At 52.7% G+C, this 27,355-nt stretch overlaps 2 protein-coding genes across 4 annotated transcripts in view; one reads left to right on the top strand and one right to left on the bottom strand.

Annotated features, from left to right (window-relative positions):
* LOC122389640 (sodium/potassium/calcium exchanger Nckx30C-like) overlaps positions 1 to 27,355 on the bottom strand; it is a 70,174-nt gene that overhangs the window by 11,373 nt on the left and 31,446 nt on the right. For 2 of the 3 annotated variants that reach the window (XM_043381844.1, XM_043381845.1), the window contains one exon: positions 20,532 to 20,681. The exons of the other annotated variant lie outside the window; for it this stretch is intronic. In XM_043381844.1, coding sequence (XP_043237779.1) covers positions 20,532 to 20,681 — 150 coding nt within the window. The remainder of the gene's footprint in view (positions 1 to 20,531; positions 20,682 to 27,355) is intronic. 3 annotated transcript variants of the gene reach the window in all.
* Positions 5,163 to 8,727, top strand: LOC122389639 (flocculation protein FLO11-like). The gene is made up of 2 exons (XM_043381843.1): positions 5,163 to 7,576; positions 8,253 to 8,727. The coding sequence occupies exons 1-2, from the start codon at positions 5,383 to 5,385 to the stop codon at positions 8,576 to 8,578; spliced, it is 2,520 nt and encodes an 839-aa protein (XP_043237778.1). The 5' UTR covers positions 5,163 to 5,382; the 3' UTR covers positions 8,579 to 8,727.

Below are 27,355 nucleotides of genomic sequence, written 5' to 3'. Positions count from 1 at the left end.
TGCGAGTTTCAGCTTGATCGGAGGTGTCCCGAATCTGGGCTGAATCCGGGCTGCGACGTATTGAGTGTCGTTTATTTGCACATTTTGACCTGCCGAGGTCAAACGGGGTCACATATCGAAAAGCGGTTTTGAAGGAAAGTTACTACGGCCTATGGGCTACCCGATGATGTGCTTTGATTTGGAATTTGGTCAATCCATCTACTCGAAAACTGCTGTGCAAGTGTATTTTCGACATAGCCCACAAATGACCTTAGGTCATCCCATGACCTTGAGAGGTCAAATGAGTGTTGGGAAAGTAAGATTAGATGCTGGCGAGTCGATTGGTGCCATTTTTAGCGCTCTAGCTCAACTGGGTGGGCCACAATCTGCTGTGCAAATTTGGGCCACGTGGTCTTTGCTGACCTCTGTAGGTCAAACGGCTGGGAGTGCCACCGAATGACTTTAACTGTGGATTGGGCATGTCATGGCCTACATTGTGTGCGAGTTTCAGCTTGATCGGAGGTGTCCCGAATCTGGGCTGAATCCGGGCTGAATCTGGGCTGAATATGGGCTGTCTTGACGGACATTCAATTAAGAGTGCACACTTACAACTACAGATACACAACTACAGGGATGTTCACGAAAAACTGACACATTTTATTTCCGAATTACGAGAAAACACTTGCCCTCAGAACGGTGATCATGCTATGGGCAAATAGAGTGGACTTCTAAGTTTGTATTGACATATTTTGGGATCATGTCATTTTCGTTTCTAAGAAGTTACAGCGTATTTTGCAGATGACGAGTTTTTGGAGCAGTGCACGACTCAGCCCGAAACAGGAAATTATTCCCCGTTTTTGGGCACGTGCCTGGAGAATTGCAACACCTCTCACTGCACTCGTCGGGAGGTTTGATGTCCTTTGGGCCGCTGCTACAGATCATGTCACTCACGTGACCCCACAGGAATAGTCCACGGAGTTGAGGTAGAGCGAAATGGCCGGTTATGGGTGAGAGGTGATGCGCGAGACAAGTGCCCCCTCCCCCCTGTTCTCGTGTGAGACCGATGATCGCCGTTACTGTACGTAGGGTGGCCCTGACGTGCCAGAACCACCAAATGGTGTAGACGTCGACCCATTTCCGCTACAGTAGCTAACAGAAGCTGTTAACCCTCGCCCCGTTGGGGGGGGGGCCATTTTGGCCCCCCCCTGTGGTTTTTCCTGAATAGCAAGAAAACGGCGGCGCGCAGCGCCGCCAAATTTTCAGTACCTTCCCGGGCATCAATTTGACACCTTCACACCAAATTTCAAGTCTTAGGTCACCTTAGGTCAGGAGTTATTGAGGTCAAACTGAGGTCATGTTCGAGCAAAAATGAGCAAAAAACATGCAATCTTGAAACGCTCACCAAATCTACAGTTATCAAGCAATTTCAAAGTTCTTTATATGGTCTAGTAGACAAAAAGCGGCGCTACAAAACTGCTATCTCGGATTTTCAAAATTTTTGGTTTTTGACCAAAAAAAATTCAAAAAATTGATTTTTTTAGAAAAACTTTGAAAAAATCCAAAAATTTTCCGAATTTCGAAAAAACCGGAATATATGTGATAGTCCCAGTGCTCTTCTATATACATACCAAATTTCAGATCGATATCTCGTTTTTTGGCCAAGTTATAGCGAAAAAACTGTTCAAAAATGATGACGTCAAATTTTTGAACTCAATTTTTAGCAATTCTAGACCACGTACGGCAAAACAAAGACCACCATTGAACTCCCCGTGACGAGCTGCATCGATTCGATACCCATTTTATGCAAAAATATTAACTTTGAAATTTGACCTAATTTGACCTGACCTTGACCTGACCTTGACCTGACCTTGACCAAAACGTGATCTAAGCTGGCCCCAAAGGCTGCCTGACCCATATAATCGCATTTGTCATGTAAAATGGACCATAAAACATGTATCACACGACACTTTCATATTGTGACCCCCCGTGACCTGACCTCTGTGACCTGACCTGGTATCAGTGACCTCAAATAGCAAAATATGTGTTTGAAGAACATTTCCCCATCGATGATTTTCAATGAAATGCATTTTACTCGATTTTACAACGCATTTCTTGAAGTGCCTGTAAACGGTGAAAATTGGACCTTTGACCTGACCTGTGACGTCATCGGTTTGACCTAGGTCAATAAAATTGGGTCACAAGGTAGTTCCCCGTTGGGGCTATCCAACGCCGTTTACCGCTTGTCGCTATGTTGCGTGGTTCTCGAGATCTTAGGGGGGGGGGGGCCAAAATGGCCCCCCCCCCCCCCAACCGGGCGCGTTGCTCGGCAGAGCCCAACGGGGCGCGGGTTAAAAGATGGCACGGTACCACTCTACAGTGACTGCCAGCATGCGGCCATGGTTTCTGACATCAGCACTTCCAAGCCTGCCAATTTTGGCATTCCTTAGGAATTTGCCCACAATATGCCAATAGTATAAAACATAATCCATCGAAACATTAATATGTCAAATTTTAGACGAATTCGTAGACTGGTTCAGTCGTGGTGGCAGATGGCAGCCGCGAGAGCTTCATTGTTTTTCCGTTAAGTTTTGTCGCCAAGTCAAATTTCCCATTTTAACGCTTTCTTATTTATTTGGAAGCTCATGTGATGCTAACTAAAGGAGCTATGCAGATACAAAACTTTTTTCAACAGGCTTTCGAATGGCATGCAAGTCAAGTCTCCGTGAGCTCTCACATGCTCACAAAGTCGTTTTAAAATGTGTCAGTTTTTCGTGAACATCCCTGTACATACCTCGTAGATATAAACATAAATACATTAAAGGAAAAACAAAGTGAGGGATGGAGATAGAAGGAGACCGTGACGTTAAAAACACACATAAGTATACATACAATCACATAATTCACATAAACACACAGGTGATCAGATGTGGAAACTGGACAGCCTTAGCAACCGCCTGGCGCAGAGTCGACCACGGTCGTATCCCGGGAAAGACCGGAGCTGCGGTCCAATTCTGGAGTTCTGCAGAGCCGGGATATATGAATTCGCAGAAACTCCCCTGGTGGTGCGGGAGAGCGACTGATACCTAGGTTTAGCCAGGCGTGACATCGCCCTGGAGCAGCCGTTTCAAGAGAAAAAAAAAACATAATACAGGGTGTCCCGAAATTGATTGCGTCTTCATCCCATCGCATTCATAATAAAACAAAAAATGATCGATACTTGGTTTATTTATCGATGCATCCTCCCCTTAGTCGAATGCTCTCTCTCATGGACTCAGGCATCCCGCACACCATATTGTCCAGCGTCTCGGCGCTGATAACACGGTAAAACTCTTGCCTGAGATGTCAGAAGCGATTTTTCAGCAAGACAGCGCGCCAGCGCACAACGCGGCCAAGACTCAGCAGTGGTGCCGCGACAACCTCCAAGTGTTCTGGGAGAAGGGCTTATGGCTCAGCAACAGCCCTGACTGGTCTCCCATTGAAAATCTCTGGGCTATCGTGCAGGGCGAGCTGGACAAGGAGAGCCGCCCACCTCCGAGAAGGCGCTGGTCAGCAATCTGCAGAACGCTTGGCGTCAGATCAGCGCCGAGACGCTGGACAATCTGGTGTGCGGGATGCCTGAGCGCATGAGGGAGTGCAGTCAACTAAGGGGAGGATGCACCGGTAAATAAACCAAGTACCTACACAACATTTTTTGTTTTATTATGAATGAGATGGGATGAAGGCGCAATCAATTTCGGGACACCCTGTAGATGGAAGCAGGTAAGCTGATACCTAAAAGATCGTCAAACGAAGAAACGGACACATTTCTAGGTTGCATAGAAAGCAGCTTCAATCGCAAAACGTGAACAAATTATATAAGTTAACAATACCTACGATTTTACACACAAAAAATGTAACGTATTTGTTCATTCTAACTATTGAACCGGCATCACAATATACTTCCGCCTCCCATTTCGGTAAACAAATTTCAACCAATAGGTATATTCTGGCGTAAGCTCACATTTTATAAGGCACACTACCCTTGCATTGCTCTACGGATGCATAGATCTTCCTCAGTGCACTGGACGTGATGCCTAGTCCCTTCACTGCTGTGGGTTTCATTTCGCAGTGGCCGCCGGGATTTCGCAGTGCGATGTGGCAGCGCGCGGCGCTCGCTAAAAGCGTATCCATTATCTCGGTGTGATGGCCGGCGGACCGGATGTCACGGCCGGCGCCGTGCGTGACGCCGCTCGGTCACGCTCGCCAGGTCACGCCCCGGGACTATCGATCTGACCTCAGAGGTCACACGAGGTCACATCGTGTCAGGGGCGATCGGGTGAGGGCGAAAGAGCTCCAAATTTCCGCCTGCGGCCAGCGGCAGATAAATATAGGCGGATGGGTAAAAAGAAGGTCTGCGATACAATTGTAGGTACACGTAATGTCACCGAAGCCGGTTTGACGTATCAATCATATTAAGGAAATCCTAAGATATGTTATATTATCATTTACCTCTGCTTATATTTAGGTAGGTATGCAGTTAGATATCAAGGGAGCAGCTAACCGGATGGGCGGAGTCAGATGCCCGCGGAGAGGACAACTGAGCAGCTAAAACCGACCGGAGGGCGATCGGGGCGGGGTCTGGGGGCCGACGAGGGGGCGGAGTGAAGGACAGGGAAGCCAACCGAGTGCCGAATGGGGTCATAGGGCGAAGAACGGGGACTTCCGTCGCCGGCCCCGGGCGGTGCCCGCGGGCAGGCAGGAGGGAGGGAGGGAGGGAGGGGCCAGCCCCGGGGCACGGAGGGTCTGCGGTCGGAAGGAGGCACCCAGCGCGTCCCAGGACCGGCTCAGAAGGGTGACTGATTACCTCAGAGCCGGTCTAACCACGCTGCGACCATGGCGCCGCTATGGGCTCAGGTGCTCACCATAACGCTGTGTCTCACACAAGCCTCCGGACACGGCAAAGGTAGGTAAATAAGCATCATATTAGTTCTTGCTTCTATCAAAGAGCGATAGCTCTTCAGAATGCACATGCACACTTTTATTGGGAGATAAGCAGAAATCCAAAGTGTTAAAATCTCACTGTTCAATTATCTGCACATAATGAGTGTGATCTCAAAAGCAATCATAGCCTCTACGTCGCCAGTTCGATTGAGAGCTATGCATGCACATTGCACAAGTCATCCAATTTTCTATAAATATTTTTTTTTTTTTAGCAAAGGCCAGTGACAAGCATATTTACCTCCGTCTTCGACAGTGTATCAAGCCTGGTTGGCCGATGACGGCGGCAAGTCGCTGCTGGTGGTCGACGCCGCTCCCAAACACCTGCTGGACAGCACCATCTTCAGTCGACTGCTGGGTCTGCGCGACACCAGCATCGGCGACGGGGTGACCGACACGCAGGTCACAGACCCGTCGACCGAGGTAATGGCCGCACCGGCGGGGGTCACAGATGCCGGCGGAGACTCCGAAGGCGGCGCCTCCGGGGGCGGGGTCCAGGTGACGGAGATGTCGCACCAAGAGGCGGTGTACCCGGCAGCGACAGGCGGCGCGGCCGGACCAGAGATGGTGCGTCCGCAGCAGCCTCGCCAGCCCGACAGCCGACTGGCCATGCTCACACTCTGGAAACAGATGTTGGTGGACGCCTTTGTGGCCAAGCTGGACCGTTTCACCGGCGACAGGGCGCACGAAAAGAATCACACCACGCCGGTTCCAGTGGCAGCAGAGGCACCAAAGACAGCAGAGGAGGCACCAGAGCCGACAGCGACAGTGGCAGTGGAGTCCGCTGTTACGACGACAGTAGCGCCCACAGTGGCGGTAGAGACGGTATCTATAACGGTACCAGCCTCAGCATCATCTGCATCACTAGCGTTAGTGTCAGCTCTAACTTCGGCACCAGCACCGGCAACGGCATCGACATTGCCACCTTCTGCACCAGCAAAGGAAACATCATCGACACCAGAGTATGTCGCAGCAATGACATCAGAGCCTTCTCCATCTTCAGCATCGCAAACGACGATGTCAGAGGAAGCAGTAGTGACAGAAGAGCCGGCGACAAAATCCCCAGCACAGACAAAGCCAGTGGCAGAAGAAATGGCAGAGCACTCGCCAGTAGTTGTTATTCCAGCACAGTCTCCAGATTCTGCCAGCTACATCAGTTCTCCAGTGGCTGCCGAGCCAGCGGAGACTGATATTTCCAGCTCGGAGTCTAGCGATGGCACTGCTGCTGACACCTCCGACAGCACCGTTAAACCTAATGCTGGAGACCAGAGCTCAAGTGAAGAGACTGAGACAACGCAGGGAGATTCCGGAGAGATGGGAGACATGCAGGAGACCGCAGTTCCGCCAGAAGACAAGGGCCAGAATGCCGATGGACCTTCCGGCCACAACAATCACGGACAGAGCATGGAAGGAGGGACAGACCAGGAACAGTCGACCACGCCTCCGGAACCTGCATCCTATGTCAGTGCAGACACGACGACCGAACAACAGCCGGTAAACGAGTACGAGAAGGCTGTGGCCCAGTGGGAGGAGGCCTCTATCGATGACAATGATCAAATGCTGGAGGAACTCCTCGAGTCGTTCGCAGTAATCACTGGGCAAGGGTTCGCCGAAACGACGCCTGAGGACGGCTCGACTGACGAGATGTCCGGGTCGGGTCACTCGCCAGCCGAGTTACACTCTGGTCTCTCAGAGTCGACTGAGCGTGAACACGACGTCGGGACCACCAACTCGGCAGATGACTCAGAGCTAGACGAAATCGAGCATACGAAGGCCTTTGAATTTGAATCAACCGATGCTTCAAGTGGAATTGAATCGTCAGATGGCAGCTCCAGCATCCCCGAACAGATTGAACACTCAGGACACGACACTCCGAATGATACTGATAAAGCCAACGCCAACACCGTCATGCTAGAGAGCTTGATCGCCGCCTTGAACGCTACAGAAGACGCAGACAGTTTGACGAGCGACAGCCAAGAACACACGTCGGGCACCACTCACGAAGAAACTGCCCAGAAGGAGACGTATCTTCCGGCCGGAGACCCATACGTTCACAGTACCGACGATCCTGAGGACATGTACCCACCAGCCTACGGCAGCCAGGGGACAGATGAGGCGGTCACATACACCGATGAGCCGCTGTTCCCCATGCGGTACCCGGACCGGCGGCCATCTCCTCGGAGCGAGGTGCGTGCCGAGCTGCCGGCCGGCGTCGTGTCTGTCGGCGACCAGCAGGAGATCGCCTTCACACCGAGTGCTGAGTCGCGGAGGACGTCCGTCCAGTTCAAACCGACGGCGGTCATAGACGGCGGCCACTTTGACCCGGAGGAGTACGGCCTGCTGGACGGGCCGCCGGCGGGCTCGGCGCCCCGGCAGCGCTCCGTGCCGCGGCTGCGCGACTCTCTCTCCGCCGTGGTGGAGGCGGCAGAGGCCGGCATGCTGCTGGTGCAGCCCGACTGGCGCGGACCCGGCATCATGGCCGTCCCCATGCACCGGCGCCCGCCCGCAGAGATGGTCTGCTACCTGATGGTGAAGCAGGGCGCCTGCCGCTGCACCCACACCAGGTGCGCCGCCTTCCGCAAGTACATGGAGTACAAGTGCCCCGAGACGTGCGAGAAAGGTGAGTCATGGTGCTTGGCGGGATGGGAAAGTGTTGTTATCGTGGAGGAAGGAGGCGAGTGTGCAGCGAAAGTGAGTCATTAAATTATTCTGAAAGTCCTGTGGAGGGTGGTTGGAATGAAGGTTGTTCTCAGGATTTGTGACGATTTTGGATAGCAGAGGTCGTGCTAAAAGTCATCGCTTCCTCTAATGCTTATCTTCTTCTCGATTGATCAGCTAAATAATTATCGTGCATATATTCCAGGAATAGTTAGTCAGAGGTGCTGGATTCTGCGGACTTTAAGATAATTAGTTGTTTAATTGCATATTTGGTTCCGCTCATTTGGGAAAGGTCGGTGCAATTATAACCATGTGAAGGAGCCAGAAATTGAGTTTTAATAACGCCATAAGAAGTAAATAATTATTGAGTCTGGCAACCGTTTCCTCGTAGCATACCTGAGGAACCTATCAATTAGCGATTTCCTCCAAATGTTGTGACGTAGCAAACACTACTATCTATAGCGTGGTCGGGATGTAAAGCCTGTCAAACTCCGAATGATTTATGTGGTGATGGAGTGCGACAATTCATGGTCGTTCCAGGTAACTTACTGTTTCTCTCCCGACCGGCGACCCTACTCAGTATGAAGATAGCCTCTGCTCTGCCTTGTATGACCGGTCCTCTGTGCCCTGTCTTTCAGTGCCCGTGGCCCCGGAGCCGGCGGGGGTGTCTCGCGGTGTCCGCACCCGCCTCCTGTCGTCAGTGCGACTGCCCGAGCGGCCGCTGGGCATCCTCAGCAAGTGTCGAGGCACCGCGCTACTAATGCCGCGCTGCCGCGCCACCCAGACGTATGTGGCGCACCCCATCTTCTGCGAGTGCTACCGGGTGTGCAGTGGCGAGTTCGCCGGCCTGACGGCCTGTCCCAGCGGAGAGCACTTCAGCACGCAGGAGGCCGAGACCCGCGTCTGCGTGCCCTTCGAGGAGAGCACGTGCCGCACCTGGTCCCGCTTGGTGACCAAACCGTGACCTCCGGGATTGTGACCTCAGGGATCGCGACTTCAAGGGTCGTGACCTCAGGGACCGCGACATCAGGGCCGTAGGTGCAGGGCCATGAACTTCGCGACTGTGACGTCGTGCAGAGAGGTAGCGATGGGAAGCACGAACCGTCAACATCTGGTGCGATCGTGTCGGGTCACGCACGTGACCAGTCCGAGTACGCACGTGACCAGTCCGAGCTGGATTAGCGTTTTGAGAGGGGCTAAGAGGTTTCCCAGGGGCTTTCATCGGTTATAGGAGTGTCGACAAGCTGCAAAGGTAGGTAGGTGGTCAATGCCGTCAAACCGCCGAACTATGGCATCTGAGCTATGGACTAGAACTGGAGCCGACATACGAGCGCGGACACGGTAGGCTTGCCAGGACTAAAGCGTCTAGGTTGGCATACCGGAGGACAACATGATTTTCGGCGCTGAATTCTTCTTCAATGTCAGTCTCATTTTCCATACTCACTTCAGGCTCTGGCCACTGCAGCGCACAGTTCGGCCGTTTCCCTCATCGATTGTGACATTCGAGGGCTCAAATATCGGCACTGCTGTCACATCCAAGTGGCGCCCACCTCGTACCAATTTGTCCTAATGTAGGTATTTGTGAGCAGTCCACTACCAGGAATATTGACGCTTTGTGACGCCAAATAGCGTAGACAAGTTTGTTGTTACCGTGTTTTCATATTTGAATGATCACCATGTCCATTGCAGTCTCTTTCGAAGACACTTTGTAATGATGAGTACTGTGTGCCTGTCAATGGTTATACAAATACACCAATGTTGACGGCGAAAACTCGTCTTGCTGCAGTACGATATAAATGTGGTGTTTGACCTGACTGGCTAAAGTAGCAATGGAATTATTATTGCATCAAAAGAACGAGGAGGACCGCCATCGCTTCTGTACCACCTCCACTGATAGCCACGCAACGCATGCTGGCAACGATTTCTATCACAGAAAAGTCGTGCCGAATCCAGTTTCTGACTATTCCTCCACCCCAATCTCGTCGGTTCTTGTCCTTGACATGGCGCATCTGGGGCCTCAATGTCCTGTCCTATACCGATCCTTCTTGTCACGCCCTTGGCAGCCCTGTCCCATGGGTCTCTGTCCCATTTCTGTGCCGCCAGTCAAGGGGCGGACCTGCCGGCGAGCCAGTGCGGTGAGCGGTTTGCGCGTCCACTGTTTGTCTGATGTCAACAGAAAGCCATCAGCGTCGAGTGGCCAGTGTCCACTGCCGTCCGACCGGGCATCGCCCACCGCATCCGCCACCGCACGACCACCGGACCTCCGTTCACTGACACATCGCCTGTTACTATTGTATACTATAGTACGTTCACTATCACATCGCCCACTGACAAATACCGACCATCGCTCACCGTACGACCGAGCATCGCCTATCGACTGGCCATCGCCCACCACCAGTGATAGACCTACGACCAACTGACAGTCGACAGACCATTGTCCACCGCCTTCGACCAGCCGACCACCACTACTGAAAGACCTTCGACCAACTGACAGACCATTTCCCACCGCCTTCGACCAGCCGACCATCGCCCATCGCCACTAGAAGACAATCGCCCACTACCACGGACCATCAACCACCGCCTTCGACCAACCTATTTTAATACACAGTGGACCAGCCGACCCACCATCGCTAATATACCGACCACCAACTATCAACTATCGCCTCCGTTGCCATCGTCCAACAGCCGCCCACTGTTGCATGGAAGTCGGCCACCCCACTCACCAGCGTCTGGATTGACCTAAGGAATAATTAAGTTTCAGGCGGTAAAAGCCACGATTCAAATGCATATGTACTGACGACATTTCTGTGAAAGCACTATAACCCGAATAACTTAGAAAAGGTAAGCCCGCTGAGGCTCATAAAACGGCTCCTAAAAACTTCCATAGAAAAACAATCATTTTTTTAAGAACATTGATGTCTCAGTGACGTCACCCGGCGGCCGGCCGTCCTCTGCTTACCACTTCAACACGTTAGCTGATAGTTATAACCGAAAATTTTGAGCTTCATGCGGCGTGTCCTCAACATAAAGATAATACGAGGAATACAGAATAGCGCGACCCGCACCTCTCGGCTTCCGGCCGGTGACTCTGCTCGGCCGCGTCTCGACCACCGGCCGGCCGCCGGCGCCCCGTCACCGCCCCTGTGGGCAGACTGTACCGCAGGGCACCGGTTGCCGCCCCTGAGGGCAGACTGTCCCGCCGGGCGCGTACCGGGCGGCACCGGGCCGCGGTCCACACACGACAGTCGCGCTGAGCATTGATGAGATTAAAAACAGAGAAGAGGGGAGAGAAAGAAGAGTGAGGGAGGGGAAAGGAGAGAGGAAGAGGGAGGGAGGGAGAGAGAGAGAGAGAGAGAGAGGGAGGATTTTTTTTTAAATATAGTTTCGTGACAATTTTGGACAACGAATTATGCCTTTATAATCTATACCTACAGCATACCGCCCATGCCTCCAGGCCCAGGTTGTGAAGAAGGTAAGTAAGAACTTACAAACTGCTAACTTTGTGAGGAGACGGATGTAAGTATGTATAAGCGTTATGTAAAGGAAAGATCGTTTATAAAACGCTGCCATTTGTTTGCAGCTTGCATACCATTACATGTACAGCTTCACGCTGCTAGGTTTCTTTATTGATGTTCGCATTGATGTGAAATATGAGACGGTCGCTCTCAGCAGCTCATATCTATTTCAACACCATCGATTTCTGTTCAAGGGCGGATCGCTCAGTGGAAGTCAAACATTCCAAATCTACTCATCGGGCGACCGGATGGTCCAGTTCTGACACATTCCGCAATTCATTCCACTCGGCTCCGCTGGAGGCCACTCTCGCATATCATCGCCCACTCGACTGTAAGGCGCTCCACGCTGCAGTGTAAGCGCGGATCATCCCTCCGCCCGGCTGAAGCCCCGGGCGCTCAGAGTCGGGCCGGGGAGGGCGGGACAGTCGATACGACACATGGTGCGTGACACCGCCTGCGGCCGGTCGTCGCGGCGACTTCAGCCGCTCCGCACGCCAGCCGTGTGTCCGCAAATGAGGCCCTCCACGGACCTCGGCTCAGGTTCGGCGGTAACGAGCGGCACCCGAGTCGAGCACACTCACTGCAGCGGGGTCACACCAGCACGGCGGGGTCGGCACCGGGCCCAGGGAGGCTTCACCAGTACCGAGAAGTTGTACAACCGCAGTGAATCGTGAAGCGTCCGGGGTGACCTAACGTTGTAGGCACGAATATGAGGAACTCCCAATCTGCCTCCATTGAAAAAGTTTTCAACAGCACTCGTGCCACACAGTCAAGACCGTGTCCATCTTCGATCCATGTGGTGTATATGCATTGCATGTGCCTGCTCCTGCCAATATCGCTCTTAATCCCACGTTCCATTCGCGCGATCGCCTCCTCATGCCATTCCCAGTTTCGGCCCGGTGCGTGCATTCAGCTGTCGTGGTGGCCGATGATTGATGTCTCGGCCCCTGCCCACCAGAGCGCACAGCGGACGTCTTATCGCCATCCACTGCCGACTGACATCAGCCGGAGCACCGTCGCCCGCTCGCCGGCTGTGGATCACCAAGTTACTGAGCTGGCGCGTCGACATCGGGACATCGGAAATCCATATGGTTGCGTCGTCGCATGTCAGCCGTTCAAAGGCGGTTGGTAACCACGGTAGGGTAGGTTGGATGAGGAGGGGAGGTTCGAGGTCGGTTCGTCGATATAAAGGCTGTGGTCAGGTCATGTAACACTGGATCAGGACTATAACTACATAGATTGGGTCGTGTTCAGTGGTGAGGCTCGCAAATCGGTAGGGATGAAGAGCTGGTTTTGCTATCTTGGAGCTTGGGATCAGGATCGAGGTCAGGGCTGGCCCAGCTCGCATAATTTTCTCATGTCGTCTGCTGGAGGGTGGAGACGTCGACCACTTATATGCTGAGAACTGATGGCTGATGCAAGACTTGTAGCTGGAGCCTGTTAGGCCTTCCTAAAAATACCTAGAACAGAGGAGCTTTGAATTGTTTCGTAGGATTTTGACTAATTAAGTTGCATCCATCGATCAATGTCGAGCGCCGAAGCATGACTCCTGCTTCGCTCTTCCATTGGCTTCATCCATATCGTGTCTCCGCGGCGAGCTCATCGCTTGTCCACCATCAGCACCCGAGCTGCGATGAGTCTAACGACCGTTAGCCTGCCGTGAGCACCCCGAATGTCACCGTGACGGCCGTGAGTCTGCAGTCTGGTGGCGTCCTACCGTGAGCCCCCGTGAACTTGCAGTCAGACAATGTCCCTCCGTGAGTCTGTCGTGAGTCTGAGTCTGCAGTCAGAGGGTGTCCCCACAGTAAGCCGGTGTCAGTCGGTGTCCCGTCATGAGTCCCCGTGAGTCTGTCGTGAGTCGCACGGTGAGTCTGCAGTCGGACAGCGTCCCGCCGTGAGTCGCACGGTGAGTCTGCAGCCAGCCAGACAGAGCCCCGCCGTGAGTCGCACGGTGAGTCTGCAGTCAGACAGCGTCCCGCCGTCTGTCCCGGCGTAATCTACGGGCCAATTTACAGCCGCCGTAACCCGGCCTCTGTCCGCCGGAGGAGGCGGCGCTCTGACCCCGGCCACGGTCGACATTGGACGGCCCCGGCTTCCCGAGGGCCAGCTCCGGTCCAGGACCGTCCACAGCGGTCGATGCTCAATCTGGTGTAGGGCCGGCCGCCCGCCCGACCCTGCCGGGCCCGACTGGGTGACCGACACTGGCTCAGGAGGGGTTGTGTCTGCTGAGCAGGCCCACTGGGACTATATGACCAGTGACCACTGACCGAGCTCGCAGCGCCCTCAAACAATGAATTGGAAAGACCATGCCCATTGGAAGGCACTGGCTCAGTGGAAGTCCTGAGTCCAGAAGTCCTGAGGAACAGACGCCTGAGTTTCGGTCACGGACATTGCACGTGACCACTTTGACATTGTTCCTGGTCTCTGGAAACCTGTCCCAGTTTCGGGTAGCTGCAGGACATGCATATTTCCTTATCGGCAGCCAGTCAAACAGTCAGCGAAAGGGACATGTCCACTGGGTCGAGACTGGTCGAGTCGAGAATTCGGACAGAAGCAGAGCCTACTTTCGGTTGGGGCGCGCTGAAGCACCCAGGTCACGACAACCCATTACCCCAGTCACGATTGCTGAATCCCAGGACTATGCGGATAGCATATGCTGCGGTGTCGACGGCGGCTTTATCTTTGGCTGGTGGTGAATACCAGACAGGATCCCGTCCCGAGGATATCTCGTGGATTAGTTCCGGATGCACGCACGCCATAAAACAGAGTAATATAACAGGACAGCCTGTCGATCTCCAGCAGCGGATATTCTGGACAGATCCTACACGACAAGGCAGAATGCTAACAGGCGCACTTGGTGACGCACAAGGAATAGTCAGTAGTGACCATAAAAAGCAATGCTTACAAGCCAATATATGTATATCCCATACATTAGGGATGGCGGATGCGTAATATACAGAGACTATATTGCGTATATTGCGGCCCGAAGTCGCAGTGAATTTTCATTGATATTGACAACATAACGAAGTTACAAGCTTTTCGAGACGCAACGATGTGTATGACATGTCGACATCAATCAACCATCATGTCGGGTGGCTGGCCTCAGAATAAGTAATACCAAACACCTCAGTTTTGCAGGCCTAAAGCGTTACTATGGTACAAAACAAGGGTCTATTTTTGTACATGAAAATGGCACGTTTTTACAAATGAAGACAGTACGAAGGTCGATATGTTTTCTTTAAATTGTCGCCATGAGGACTTCTGTCAATGCATCAACTAACAGAAGCCAGCCAATCCATTGCAGTGATTGATCGCTTGCAATAACTCAAGTGCTTTACGAAAATCTGAATCACTGTGAGTCCCGATTTAGATCGCCACACCTCATACTCCCCACTCTCTCCTCTCTGCCCTCCTTCCGGTCCCCAGACGGGTATCTAGCCGAGCCCCGTATCTGCCACTGTGATACAGCGATGGCCGCCGAGGGCTCATTTCGGCCGCGGCCGCCGCTGTTCGGCAGAGCCCGGACCGGATTACCCGTGCGGACAGAGCTGCAGCACGAGACACAGAGCTGCAGCCCAGACACAGAGCTGCAGCCCAGGCAGAGAGCTAGCTAATACAGGCACAGAGCTGGCTACAGACACAGAGCTGCAGCGCCAGACACAGAGCTGCAGCCCAGACACAGAGCTGCAGCGCCAGGCACAGAGCTGCAGCGCCAGACACAGAGCTGCAGCCCAGACACAGAGCTGCAGCGCCAGGCACAGAACTGCAGCACCAGCCACAGAGCTGCAGCGCCAGGCACAGAGCTGCAGCACCAGACACAGAGCTGCAGCGCCAGACAGAGAGCTAGCTAATACAGGCACAGAGCTGGCTACAGATACAGAGCTGCAGCGCCAGGCACAGAGCTGCGGCGCCAGACACAGAGCTGCAGCACCAGACACAGAGCTGCAGCGCCAGGCACAGAGCTGCAGCCCAGACACAGCTGCAGCCCAGACACAGAGCTGCAGCCCAGGCAGAGAGCTAGCTAATACAGGCACAGAGCTGGCTACAGACACAGAGCTGCAGCGCCAGACACAGAGCTGCAGCCTAGACACAGAGCTGCAGCGCCAGACAGAGAGCTAGCTAATACAGGCACAGAGCTGGCTACAGATACAGAGCTGCAGCGCCAGGCACAGAGCTGCGGCGCCAGACACAGAGCTGCAGCGCCAGACACAGAGCTGCAGCGCCAGACACAGAGCTGCAGCCTAGACACAGAGCTGCAGCGCCAGACAGAGAGCTAGCTAATACAGGCACAGAGCTGGCTACAGACACAGAGCTGCAGCGCCAGACACAGAGCTGCAGCCTAGACACAGAGCTGCAGCGCCAGACAGAGAGCTAGCTAATACAGGCACAGAGCTGGCTACAGATACAGAGCTGCAGCGCCAGGCACAGAGCTGCGGCGCCAGACACAGAGCTGCAGCGCCAGACACAGAGCTGCAGCCCAGGCACAGAGCTGCAGCCCAGACACAGCTGCAGCCCAGACACAGAGCTGCAGCCCAGGCAGAGAGCTAGCTAATACAGGCACAGAGCTGGCTACAGACACAGAGCTGCAGCGCCAGACACAGAGCTGCAGCCTAGACACAGAGCTGCAGCGCCAGGCAGAGCTAGCTACAACACCAGACGGGTATACCTAACTATGGCTCTCAGTTGTGAAACAAGACAACTGGGTCCCAGCACGTCTTACGTGCCTATTTGCTAAGGCTGCAGGGACAAGCCCGTGCTGACCTGTGAAGTCCGACCGACGTCCATTGGCACGTGGCAACAGCAAATAAATCTGATTACCTACTGTAGGCAGCGGTCATTGCGCAGCGGTGATCGAATGATATCGAATGCTTTACAGAAATGTCACCTACCGAACGAGCTTTCAGAGGTCAGACTACCACGCTTTAGAAAATAAATCAGCCATGTTTGCCCCAGGTCATGCGTATGTAGAAGCCCGTAAGTTGCAACATAAAAATTCGGAGCTTGGTATTTGGTGAATAGCATCTGGAGGAAAAGTTACGCAACGAAATGATTGATCTAACAAATATTTGTGCCACGACACGCCGAATGTATGTAGGTACCTTTTAATGGAAAAATGACCAGGTCAATGTTGAGTCCAAGGACCTTGAATAACCATGGGACCTAGCGCTTCAGACAAATGACTCATACCTGACTCATTTGTTGAGCTCAACCTGAAAACAATTGAATAAATAACTTATTATGTCATTCACCAATCGAACCAGCCAGCGCGAAGCGCATATCCTGTAATAGCATGAAAACCCCAATCTCGGCCGGCCGCGAGGGGCGCGTGTTTGCGCGCCGCGCTCTAACGGTTCGGCTGGCGGAAAAGATTGACGTCCGCTGCGGGGCGGCTCGCTAATCCGGTAGCGGTGTTCGTGACCGGGCAGTAGATGGGTGTGCGATGGGCGCTGTTTGGGGGCCGACAGCGGCCGAAAACAGCCCGGGCAGCGGGCAGCGGGGGCGGCCGGGTAGCCAGAACGTTTATCAGATGTCCCGGGAGAGCGACTGGGATAGATACGAGTCTCGACTGGGGAGCGGCTGAGGCTCGGGTCGGGGGAGAGTCGCCCCCGGCCCGCCGCGGGGTAACCGGCCGACCCTGCGGGATCCGTTTAGGCTCCGTCTGCTCTGCCCGCCACCCCGAGGGCATCACTAGGTGAGCCGGATCCGCCCCGCGCCGGCCCTGCAGTTTCCTCCCCAGAATAGCACTTAGCCGGGCGCACCCGCCAATTACTATTGGCATTGTGTCGGGTATTTTTGCCGGTCCGGGAGGGGAGACGAACGGCCCCGTTGAGTGGCCCGTAATGGGTAGCCATTGGTCGGTATCGACCGTTCTGCGGCGGCTCAAAGTGGCTCAAACCCGACCGGTCGTCAGGTCGGCGGCGGCGCCCGTGCCAGGGCGGCCCTGCCACGACCCGCCGCCCGGCCCGTCACAAATGAGAGCTCTCACCACGTGGGAAGAGTTTAATCAGTTATTTTATCACGGCTCAGACTGAAAAATGACTGACTTTATGGAGATAAAGCGTCCGAGTTTCGCACCAGGAAAAATTACTGCCGGGAGGTTGTGCTGGGGAAATTCGAAACTCATTCCGGAACTCGGCATGCATCAGGCCGCTGAATTGGCTATTGTCTCATTACAAAGCGATGTCAGTCACCCCGCGAAGTTTTAACGAGGTTTTCACACGACTCAAGTGGGACGATCAACGGCCTAGTATTGAATGATTTGTTTTTCTTATCCTGCTAATTATGTATTTGCGAACACCTGCAAAAATAAGGAACAATACACATTTATTGACTTTTTGTTGTTTGTCGAACACATGCCCACATTTGTGTTCTACCCTGCAGTAGCACACACATTTTCACAGTCCATCGAGACTGAGCTGACGATGGAACCCAGTCCCACAGAGGCCTCAGACCAAGGGCACCCCAAGCCCACCAGAGCGCTGGAGCCTGGAACCAAACCAGGCTGAACGAGTTCGCAACGACAAGCGAACCCCGCTTTATCGACCAAACTGGTCGAGCTGATTAAAATAACCAAAGTGGATCGGATTCTGAAAACTGGCTCCGTGTCATGGAGCTTGTTGCACGGAATATCATCCCAGCTTTTTATTGCTCAATTTTACAAGCAATTGGCATAATTGAGCGGCGAAAGTTGGTGATCACCCTCTGACGATTTGGAGGTTGGAATCGAGTAGCCGAGCGACTGAAGCTGACCTTCGCCGTCGCCCGTCGGGCGCAGGCCGTCTTAGCTCGCGGAGCAAACAGCAATGCCTTGGGGACTCGAATCCGCTCAGTCTGTGCGTCGAACTACGTAAGGTGTTCAGTAAACTTATCCACAACGCTTCTCGTGTCGGCTGCATAACTAGTATGTAGTGTCCGAGATGGCGTCGAAGAAAGATGCTTACTCACTTATTACTTACTATAAAGATACTTACTTACTTACTTACTTAAGATACTTGCTTTTATTAATTAACAACATTGCCTAAATACATACAGGTTCATTTTTCACGCGTTCTGTTGATGCATTGCCGTAAAATGATTCAATATACTTGCAATCATTTTCCTTCTAGCTGATTTCAGAAACTTACTTTACCAATTATCGAAATTCACAAAGTTGACTGCTGTTAAGTTGACGGCTGTTACTGTTTGACTGAGTCAAGGTCAGATCCAAATCAAATAAAAACCATCTAAATTTCAGGATTGTTATTTGATTAAGTAAATAAGACATCACAGCTGGACGACTTCGTCTAGGCTTAAGAATGACAAAACTACTGAAACTTCAGAACCAAGCTAGGATAGTGTTGAATCGTTGACGTATTTAAACGCGATATTTCGTTCAATCAAAATGTATGGAATTAATAACTGATAAGTGAGCCTTGAAAATTATCTCAGCTACATGAGATAATATTTGAAAGAACGAGGTGTGGAAGCATAAGTCTTCTCGGTGAGTTCCTTCATGGCCATGAAAGCTTTTATTTGACCATCCGACCGGCAGCCACTGTATCAGTGGTTTCCTTTGGTTATCGGCGCTGAAATCCTTTGTCCTCAATCTACAGATAGACACCCGCATGTGGCGGAAACCACTCAACAGCAAAAGCCACGACTCAAAGCACAGAGGAGACCAGTGCAAAGCACGGTAAGGCAGAGACGTGCATAACCACCAACAGAGACAAAGTCAGAGAATGACAGAGGCAGAGAGACATAGGCCGGCCGGTAGGTACAGACGACAAAGTGCTGTGGTTGTGCGTGTGGAGTGTGAGCTCACCGCGCCTGACAACAAAGCTTGTACAGCGCAGGGGGCAGCCCGCGGGTCCCATCAGAATGGGTAACGAGGGGGGGGGGCAGGAACAGCTCGAAACGTGACAAGGGAGAGCTGCACAGGAACACACAGGAACATACAACAAACATTTAACACAACAAAACACAACATCACACAACACAACACAACACAACACAACATTACAGCACATGCCAGCGATAGCACATAACACAGCGGTAGTGACACTGAACGCGTCTAAACACAGCGAAGGCCATTATACGGACAAGTGAATGTAATCATTGCAAAGGAGAATATAACGGGACAGGGTGTGGGTGTAATGACATCAGCACCTTAGTTACCAAGCCTGTCATGTGCTGTGGTCGTGGGCAGTGTGGTGGGTTTTTACCGATGCCACCGTAACCAGGTGATCACCAATGCCTCGTCACCAATTACGGTGGCGCTGTGACGGTGACCGATCGCCACAGTACCGATCCAGCACTGGGTGACCGCTCATCAGGGTACGGACAGCGCGCCGATCGGTCTCGGCCGCACGTAGACACGCGTTTACGTCCATACATGCGTCACTGGTCGCCGCCCCCGGAATCGATGGGTCTGTGTGACAAATGGACCTGACACCGGGCAGCGCGACATTCGCCGCGTGCAAATGGCGACCGGCCGACCGACCAAACGGTCACAGACCCCGCATTAGACCGGACCAGCATTAGACCGGGGAGGGGAGCCTCCGCCCTCGACGACAAACGTGACCCCGATGGGACTTAAGGTCATAGAACGGCTATACAAATTGCAAAATGAGGAATTTTTGTCACATTCCCATGCCATTGTCGGGGATATAACGAGAGCCATTAGGTACCGGCTATTACAGCTATGCCGGACGATGGGCACTTATGCAAAGTCGAGTCAAGTAAGTAGCCGTATTCGACAGACCCTCGCTCCCTGGATATCGGCTTTACGTTAGCGGTGTAATCTAGCGAGCGGCGTAGTTGGTCGGCGGTTCGGTGCGCACCCCATGACCCGACGTGTCGACACCGACGGCCTGTACTCGTCAGCGCGGCTCTGTGCGGCTCAGTCTGGGCAGAGTTTCGTTTGGCATGAGCCAGGGTGAGTGGGCGGCCAGCTGAAACCACGAACAGACGGCGCACGCCGGCTGGGGCTGGGGAGGCTCGGTGCTTCCAACATTCACAGCAGTCGGGGAGAGAACTCGGTCTGAGTAGCCAGGATCGGCGGCGGAGCACAGTCACATTGAGAGCAGTGGTGGACAGTTCCTGACCGCGATATGAGGCGGGGAAAAGAGTATTGCGCCAGAGAACAGAACACTGACAACAGAAAATGACAGAAAACATCAAACGTCAGCAGGTTAGAGGAAAAATCAACACACGTCAGCCGCGCGGGTAAAGTTCCACCATCCACAAAAACAACAAGCGTTAGCCTGGGTGGGAGTGAGGAAACATCATTAGAGAAGCTCTACTATGTTACAGCGGACCACAGTGAACAGTCAGGCGGCGGAGAGGGTACGTCAGACGACAGCTGCGGACAGACGGACAGACGGACAAACATTGCGGGGACAGACAGACACCGAGATCAGAAACCTGTGCCGACTGAGAGGAGGAGCCGGCGGCGGCGGCGGCCGGCGGCAGCGGACCGCCACCGGGGCCCAGTTGCCCGGTGGACGTCAGACTGGTGGCGCACGTGGCCGACAGATAACTGCTGCCGACCGAGGGCGAACGGGCCAGGGACGCCTGTGGACCGCGCACCGTCACTATGGAGGCAATGCACAGACGGAGAGAGAGAGAGAGAGAGAGAGAGAGAGAGAGAGAGAGAGAGAGAGAGAGAGAGAGAGAGAGAGAGAGAGAGAGAGAGAGAGAGCCAGGGACGCCTGTGGACCGCGCACCGTCACTATGGAGGCAGTGCACAGACGGGGAGAGAGCGAGCGAGAGAGAGAGAGAGAGAGAGAGAGAGAAAGAGAGAGAGAGAGAGAGAGAGAGAGAGAGAGAGAGAGAGAGAGAGAGAGAGAGAGAGAGAGAGAGAAAGAGAAAGAGAGAGACAGATAACTAGGGGAGGAGAGTGAGAGAGCTGGAAAGACAAACGCACCAGCTGACGATGGCATGTGAGCTGCATCCAGAAGGACCTGCATTCACGTGAGCACATGTGCACGGTGTGCGCGTGAAACCATACATCACACAGTGTTCCATACCATCCTCTGCCACAAAACGAAGCAGAAAACAACACAACTGATGGCTGCGGTGTGAAATGTGACATGTGCCTCCTTGCATTAAATGACTAACACTCGTAGATTGGGGGGGGGGGCAAATATTGGATTAATACGGACTTTCCCTTGTTCGATATAACTTTCACGTTCATGATAACGATTCGATATCCACGCGCGCGGAATACTATCTTATAACCAAGAAACCTTTGAATTGGAGCAAAGCCTCTGCAGGTGACACGTGAAGCCTGCAACGTGCATAGGAAAACCACATTTACACTTACAAATCCACTGGACGGAGGCAGTGTGAGCGTAGGATATTCATAACTATTCCTAGAAAACCATGGCCGCTGTTAACGTTCATAAAGAGCCTTCTCTGTTGGAACCATAGGTATGTAAGTACATACATGTGTTGATAATTTGAGATGTTTTATTTGCTGGGTTGGAGATCGCTCTGGAACTACACATAACTACTAACTAGGTATATTGGATATAACTAGATAAACTTCAGCTGTGGGGTTCCAGCTCCACAGTCGGAAGCCTCGACTTCATTGCCCAGCATACCACTGTCCTCCCTGACCGTATCAGCCGTGTCCCTTTGACATTCAACATTTCCATCCCCACGGCGACTCGGCAGCCGTCAACAGTGCGTCGCGCACCACCAGCGCTGGTCGATGGCCGCGCGCGACAGACGGACACCCGTCACGGCAGCCACATTTTTCGTGACGTCACGGTGACATTGGACCGTCACGGCACGGACACGTGTGACGGCCGACCGTCACGGCACGGGCACCACGCCGACTCTTTGTGACGGGCACGAGTTATGTCGACGAGTATGTTTATTAGCATTATTGTTTCCAAGGGTGACGTTTCAGCTTAGCGGGCTGACATCGAACGTGACTAGAGACAGGACGCTACACAGTCCACCGAAATAAAAGTCTTGCAGTCTGCCTGCGTCTCGTGCGAAAGGACGTCCTATTAATCCAAATGAATCGCCAACGGCTTTGGGCTTTGGAAACATTTAGGTATTTTTTATCCAGCTTTTTTTAGTACAATCACGTGGCATAAACATTTTTCATGTGAATATTGCGCAAAAGGACAATTTTGATTCAGTATGTATTCAGTGTATTGGCAGAGGAGGGAACAAGGAGCTATGAGGGCGGACCCATGGGAACAACAAGACAGGGAACGGGGAATGAGAATGTAGGAGATATGGGAGCATTGGGGGGGGGGGGGACGGGCACAAATGACAAGGAACGGTGAATGAATGAGATAAGTGATAAGGGATGAGAGGCGAGGAATGATGGACAAGGGGCAAGGGACAGGGAACGAGGGACAAATGACGAGGAACCAAGGACGAAGGACGAGCTGGACGAAGGAAGAAGGATGAGGGACGGAGGACGGGAGATGAGAGCCGAGTGACGGGAATCGGGAGAGGGGAAAATCGCGAACTGTGAAGGAGACGGAGACATTCCGCCGGTCAATGGAGCTTAATTGCAGTTGCCCGCAGCACGTTCCACCAGGATGTAAGCTCGGCGCCGGCGCACGTGCCGTCCGCTCCTGCCATTGAGTCGGGGAGTTCTGTGACGGGCTGAGCCGACAGCCGCTGTCGCGTGCTCCGCGAGCGGACGGGTCAGGCCGATCCCCGTCCAGAGGCGTGGGAGCTGATCCCTTTCTGGTAATTTTCCATTATGGAGAATGGAGCGATGGCGTTACGTAACACGCAATATTAGTGCCGTATGACAATGCGCGGTAGACATATATAGTGCGCCTTATGAGACAGGGACTAGGGCTAGAAATGGCTCCGGGTGGACAATGGGCGAAGCCATTAAAATTAATAGCGATGTCACTATGTATGTATGAGCTAACAAACCCTTCCTTCTCTGTAAACGAGTTTTCGAGACGTTTAACTGTGAGCTCACAGTTGAAATTGATTTGGAGCTGCATCGATAGATGACCTATGGGGAAGAAAAGAACGCCAATGAAACTGACATTTCTGATGGATTCGATTTGTCGTTTTATTAACACCTCAGCGAACTACATAGACATCAAGCGCGCGCCGTAAGTGTAGGTCTAAAAACGAGGATAGGATTTGAATTTTGATGCGGCTGACCGCCTGAGATAGCAGATGGTACAATAACAAACCGACAGTATTTATGTTGGAACATGATGCACCAGCTTTTGGCTAACAAGCTGCCTAAAGCTCAATGAATTCTCGCGTTGTGAAAGCAGCCCTGTTCTGTGACTAATGGTCACGAGAGTTTTCATGATGCCAAATTTCGTAAGGGCGCACGGCGAAGGTAGCCCCAGCGCTTACCCGCAGCCTCTTGAAGCTGTCTACCATAGATGCATAGTGGTGCCGTCCCAATTTACAGAGATAACAGACATGCATGTGAGCTACGAGTAGGTATGCTTGTGAAAACGTCTCATGATAAAGCATATTAAACTGATTTTTACAATATCTGAAAATAATACCACTTGCGTGCAATCCTTGGTGATAAGCGGGTCTACCTGAGGCTGGTAGATCTCCAAGAAAATACAATTAATGTCAGCCCGTCGTGCGTGACTTTCTCAAATTGCTATCACTACCGTAGCTTTAAAATGGGTGGATTCTTCTATAATGACTCACTAAAACGTCTGATTACCACCATCATGCATTTTTAACAATAAGTCCGGGAAAAATACTGATTGAGAAGGTGCCAAACTAATTGACACCCTAAGCAGGCCCGGGATTGCGTCACACAAGGCACGTGTAAAAACGGGGCCCTAATCTGCAGGCTACCTGGTGGATTTTGTTCTATGAATAGCTGAGTAACGGTACATGAGTTGGGAGTCACTCAGGCGACGACAGGGTCAGACAACACCCTTGACCTGCTAGCGGGAGACTATGACAAGAGGGAAATGAGTCCAGCAAAAAGGTGGGAGAAATTCAGTGACTGAAGGGAGATAAAATACAACTTGTCTTAATCACATGTTACAAATTGACGTCTGGTCCAAAATATCATTGAAGTCAGATGGCAGCGTGTTCGGTGCAGACTGCATGGCGTGAGATGAATTAAACCTAAGTTTAGCAGGAAATGAGTGAGTCGGACCAGCGCTCACACACGTGCGCTGCAAGTCTGGAAGGATCGCCGTCCGCATGGGCAGCGGGCCAGGTGGCAGGCGGCCAGCACTTTCACAGGGAGGGACAGGTGGGCTTCAACGCAGGCCGGAGTGCCGACTGGACCGGAATCTCCTACCTCTCCACATACACACACTTGCACACAGTCAGGTCAGGTGAATAAGCAAAACCACCGATAACATCTCTCAAAGAGTTACAAGGACCCATGAGTTCATGCTGTGATGCTAGACTGACATATGATTTCAAATTGATAGTGCTCTAAAGTCTTCCATTACATTTTTTTGGCGAGCTTTTAAAAGCCGCTTTCCACTTCTTGCTAGGTGAACCAATAGCTAACAGAAGCCTAAAAATAGAGGGCGCTGGACAGGATGTAAAAAGGCTGATCCCGTCACTCGGCGTTCTGCGCGGTGGGATGTTCTGGCACCGGGTAAATGACAATTAGTGACAAGGACGCTGAGAACAGATGTCACGGTATTTGCTCGCATCTCAGCTAGACTTGTTCTGCGGCGGAACATACAGTCACATGTTGACAATGCCTGCTAAAAAAAACTTGTTGTCGGAATTCTGCCGTAATGGATACCTACATATAAGAGCAATTGCCTGTCAATTTATCTTGCAGCAAATGAATAAACTTAATTATATCGGCAGGCACGCATATGGCACGGCATATCCTGTAGCCTTCACTCACGTCAGCTAATGGTCTCAGCTGGCAACAATGGCGCCTGGGAGTGCATTGTTCGGCACCCCATCACTGAGTCGGCTGCCACTCGGTGCCCACAACAGGCCGCCTCAGACACGGGCAATAACTCAGCCGGTCGCGCCGCCGCCGGCTCCGGAAGGCCCGGTGGGGAGGGGCGCCTCCAGGAGAATCGATAGCAGTCGCCCCCGACTGATCGGAGAGGGCTGTCCCTGACCCGGACCGACCGACTGGAACGACGGCGCCATCGGAGAAGACAGGCCGCCGGAGGCTCCGACGGCCGGTGGCCCCGCTGATCTATCGGTCGGGCGCCGGCGGGCCGACGGCCGCGGTCGGGAACGAACCCCCGACCCCGCCCCCGCCCCCGGTCCGCCGAGCGACACTCTGATTACAGCACCCGGCCACCGCTCACGGCCAATAATTCCCCAAGGGCACGGAGAATACGCCACGCCGGGAATATGGGAACAGAGCGGCTCGTCCGGGCGAGCGCTGATGTGATGTGAGGGAACGCAGCAATGTGGGAAACGAGCCGTGCTGAGCCGATCAATACATTAATTATCAAATAAACAGATATATGGGTGAAAAAGCTTAGAATAAATATAACAAACGGATGAGTAAAGAAAGGTCATATATATTGCCTGAATAGAGATGTTACCTAATTAATGAAAAAAGGTGACAAATTGAAATAACCTAAATCGTTGTGCACCTATGTTTTTTGTCCAGTCGACATGCAATTTTTTTTTGTGTGTGTAGAAATCGAATAAAATCATAGACCACCATGATTTTTCATGCAGAGGCCATCATCTGACTTAGAATGGGGAAAGCGACAGCAATGTGATCGTGATTGCATGGTTTGAGATAAGATTTCTAAAAATGTCGCCCTGCCCTAACCTAACCCACTAACGCGTTGCATAGCCAGACCAGACTACATAATTATAAATTAGGTATCCTCGTCTTGCTGGTCACTCATTTTAAGTCTTATAAATGACACTCCAACGGACTCTGGCGACCTGATAGTTTCCGCTCCCGAATAGAAACCAACTTTGATCGCTCAGCGAGCACCTTCAGTGATGGAAAATGAAAATTAGGAGAATAGTTCAGCAGAGACGCTGGAAAGCGCAGCGAGCCTCATCAGATGTGTGCAGCAGCTCAGCAAAGGAGGAGGAGACACATTTCCTCAGTTCATTACGACAAGCGGCTCAGACAGCCTAAGCGCACTGCCGCGGTCAATGTGGTTGGAAATTCACACATAAATATTAGTTAATTCCATGAGGTGAGAAGTGCCGCCGACGACCGGTATGTGCCACTGACGTTTGACGTCTGTATGGCGGCCAGTATGTATCACTCACGTTTGGCGTTTGTATGGCGACCGGTACGCATTACTCACGTTTGGCGTCGGTATGGGGGTGTCACTCACGTTTGGAGTCTGTATGGCGGGCGTCACTGAGCCGTTGGCGGCCGGAAGGTATGTAACTAGATTGTAGGAATGGTATGTATCACTCACGTTGGGCGTCTGTATGGTGGCCGGTATGTATCACTCACGTTGGGCGTCTGGATGGCGGCCCGTACGTATCACTCACGTTTGGCGTCTGTATGGCGGGCGTCACGGAGCCGTTGGCGGCCGGTAGGTATGGTATAGTATGGAATGCATCACTCACGTTTGGCGTCTGTATAGCGGGCGTCACGGAGCCGTTGGCGGCCGGTAGGTATGAAGGTATGGTATGTATCACTCACGTTTGGCGTCTGGATGGCGGGCGTCACGGAGCCGTTGGCGGTCGGTAGGTATGAAGGTATGGTATGTATCACTCACGTTTGGCGTCTGGATGGCGGGCGTCACGGAGCCGTTGGCGGCCGGTAAGTATGAACCGTATGGTATGTATCACTCACGTTTGGCGTCTGTATGGCGGGCGTCACGGAGCCGTTGGCGGCCGGTAGGTATGAAGGTATGGTATGCATCACTCACGTTTGGCGTCTGTATGGCGGGCGTCACGGAGCCATTGACGGCCGGTAGGGTAGGTACTGTGTAAGTATACCGTATATCACTCACGTTTGGCGTCTGTATGGCGGGCGTCACGGAGCCGTTGGCGGTCGGTAGGTATATAGGTATGGTATAGTATGGAATGCATCACTCACGTTTGGCGTCTGTATAGTGGGCGTCACGGAGCCGTTGGCGGCCGGTAGGTATGAAGGTATGGTATGTATCACTCACGTTTGGCGTCTGGATGGCGGGCGTCACGGAGCCGTTGGCGGCCGGTAGGTATGAAGGTATGGTATGTATCACTCACGTTTGGCGTCTGTATGGCGGGCGTCACGGAGCCGTTGGCGGCCGGTAGGTATGAAGGTATGGTATGTATCACTCACGTTTGGCGTCTGTATGGCGGGCGTCACG

Source organism: Amphibalanus amphitrite, unplaced genomic scaffold, assembly GCF_019059575.1.
Source record: "Amphibalanus amphitrite isolate SeventyFive unplaced genomic scaffold, NRLGWU_Aamphi_draft 000366F_arrow, whole genome shotgun sequence".
Classification (NCBI taxonomy): Eukaryota; Metazoa; Arthropoda; class Thecostraca; order Balanomorpha; family Balanidae; genus Amphibalanus; species Amphibalanus amphitrite.
This window is presented reverse-complemented; position numbering and strand designations above follow the sequence as displayed.

What these genes read in the sequence shown, in the direction of transcription:
- LOC122389639 (XM_043381843.1), top strand. Translation starts at nt 5,383, where the DNA reads ATGGCCGCACCGGCGGGGGTCACAGATGCCGGCGGAGACTCCGAAGGC. An exon ending in CCCCGAGACGTGCGAGAAAG is followed by an intron (nt 7,577 to 8,252) that starts GTGAGTCATGGT and finishes CCTGTCTTTCAG; the next exon opens with TGCCCGTGGCCCCGGAGCCG.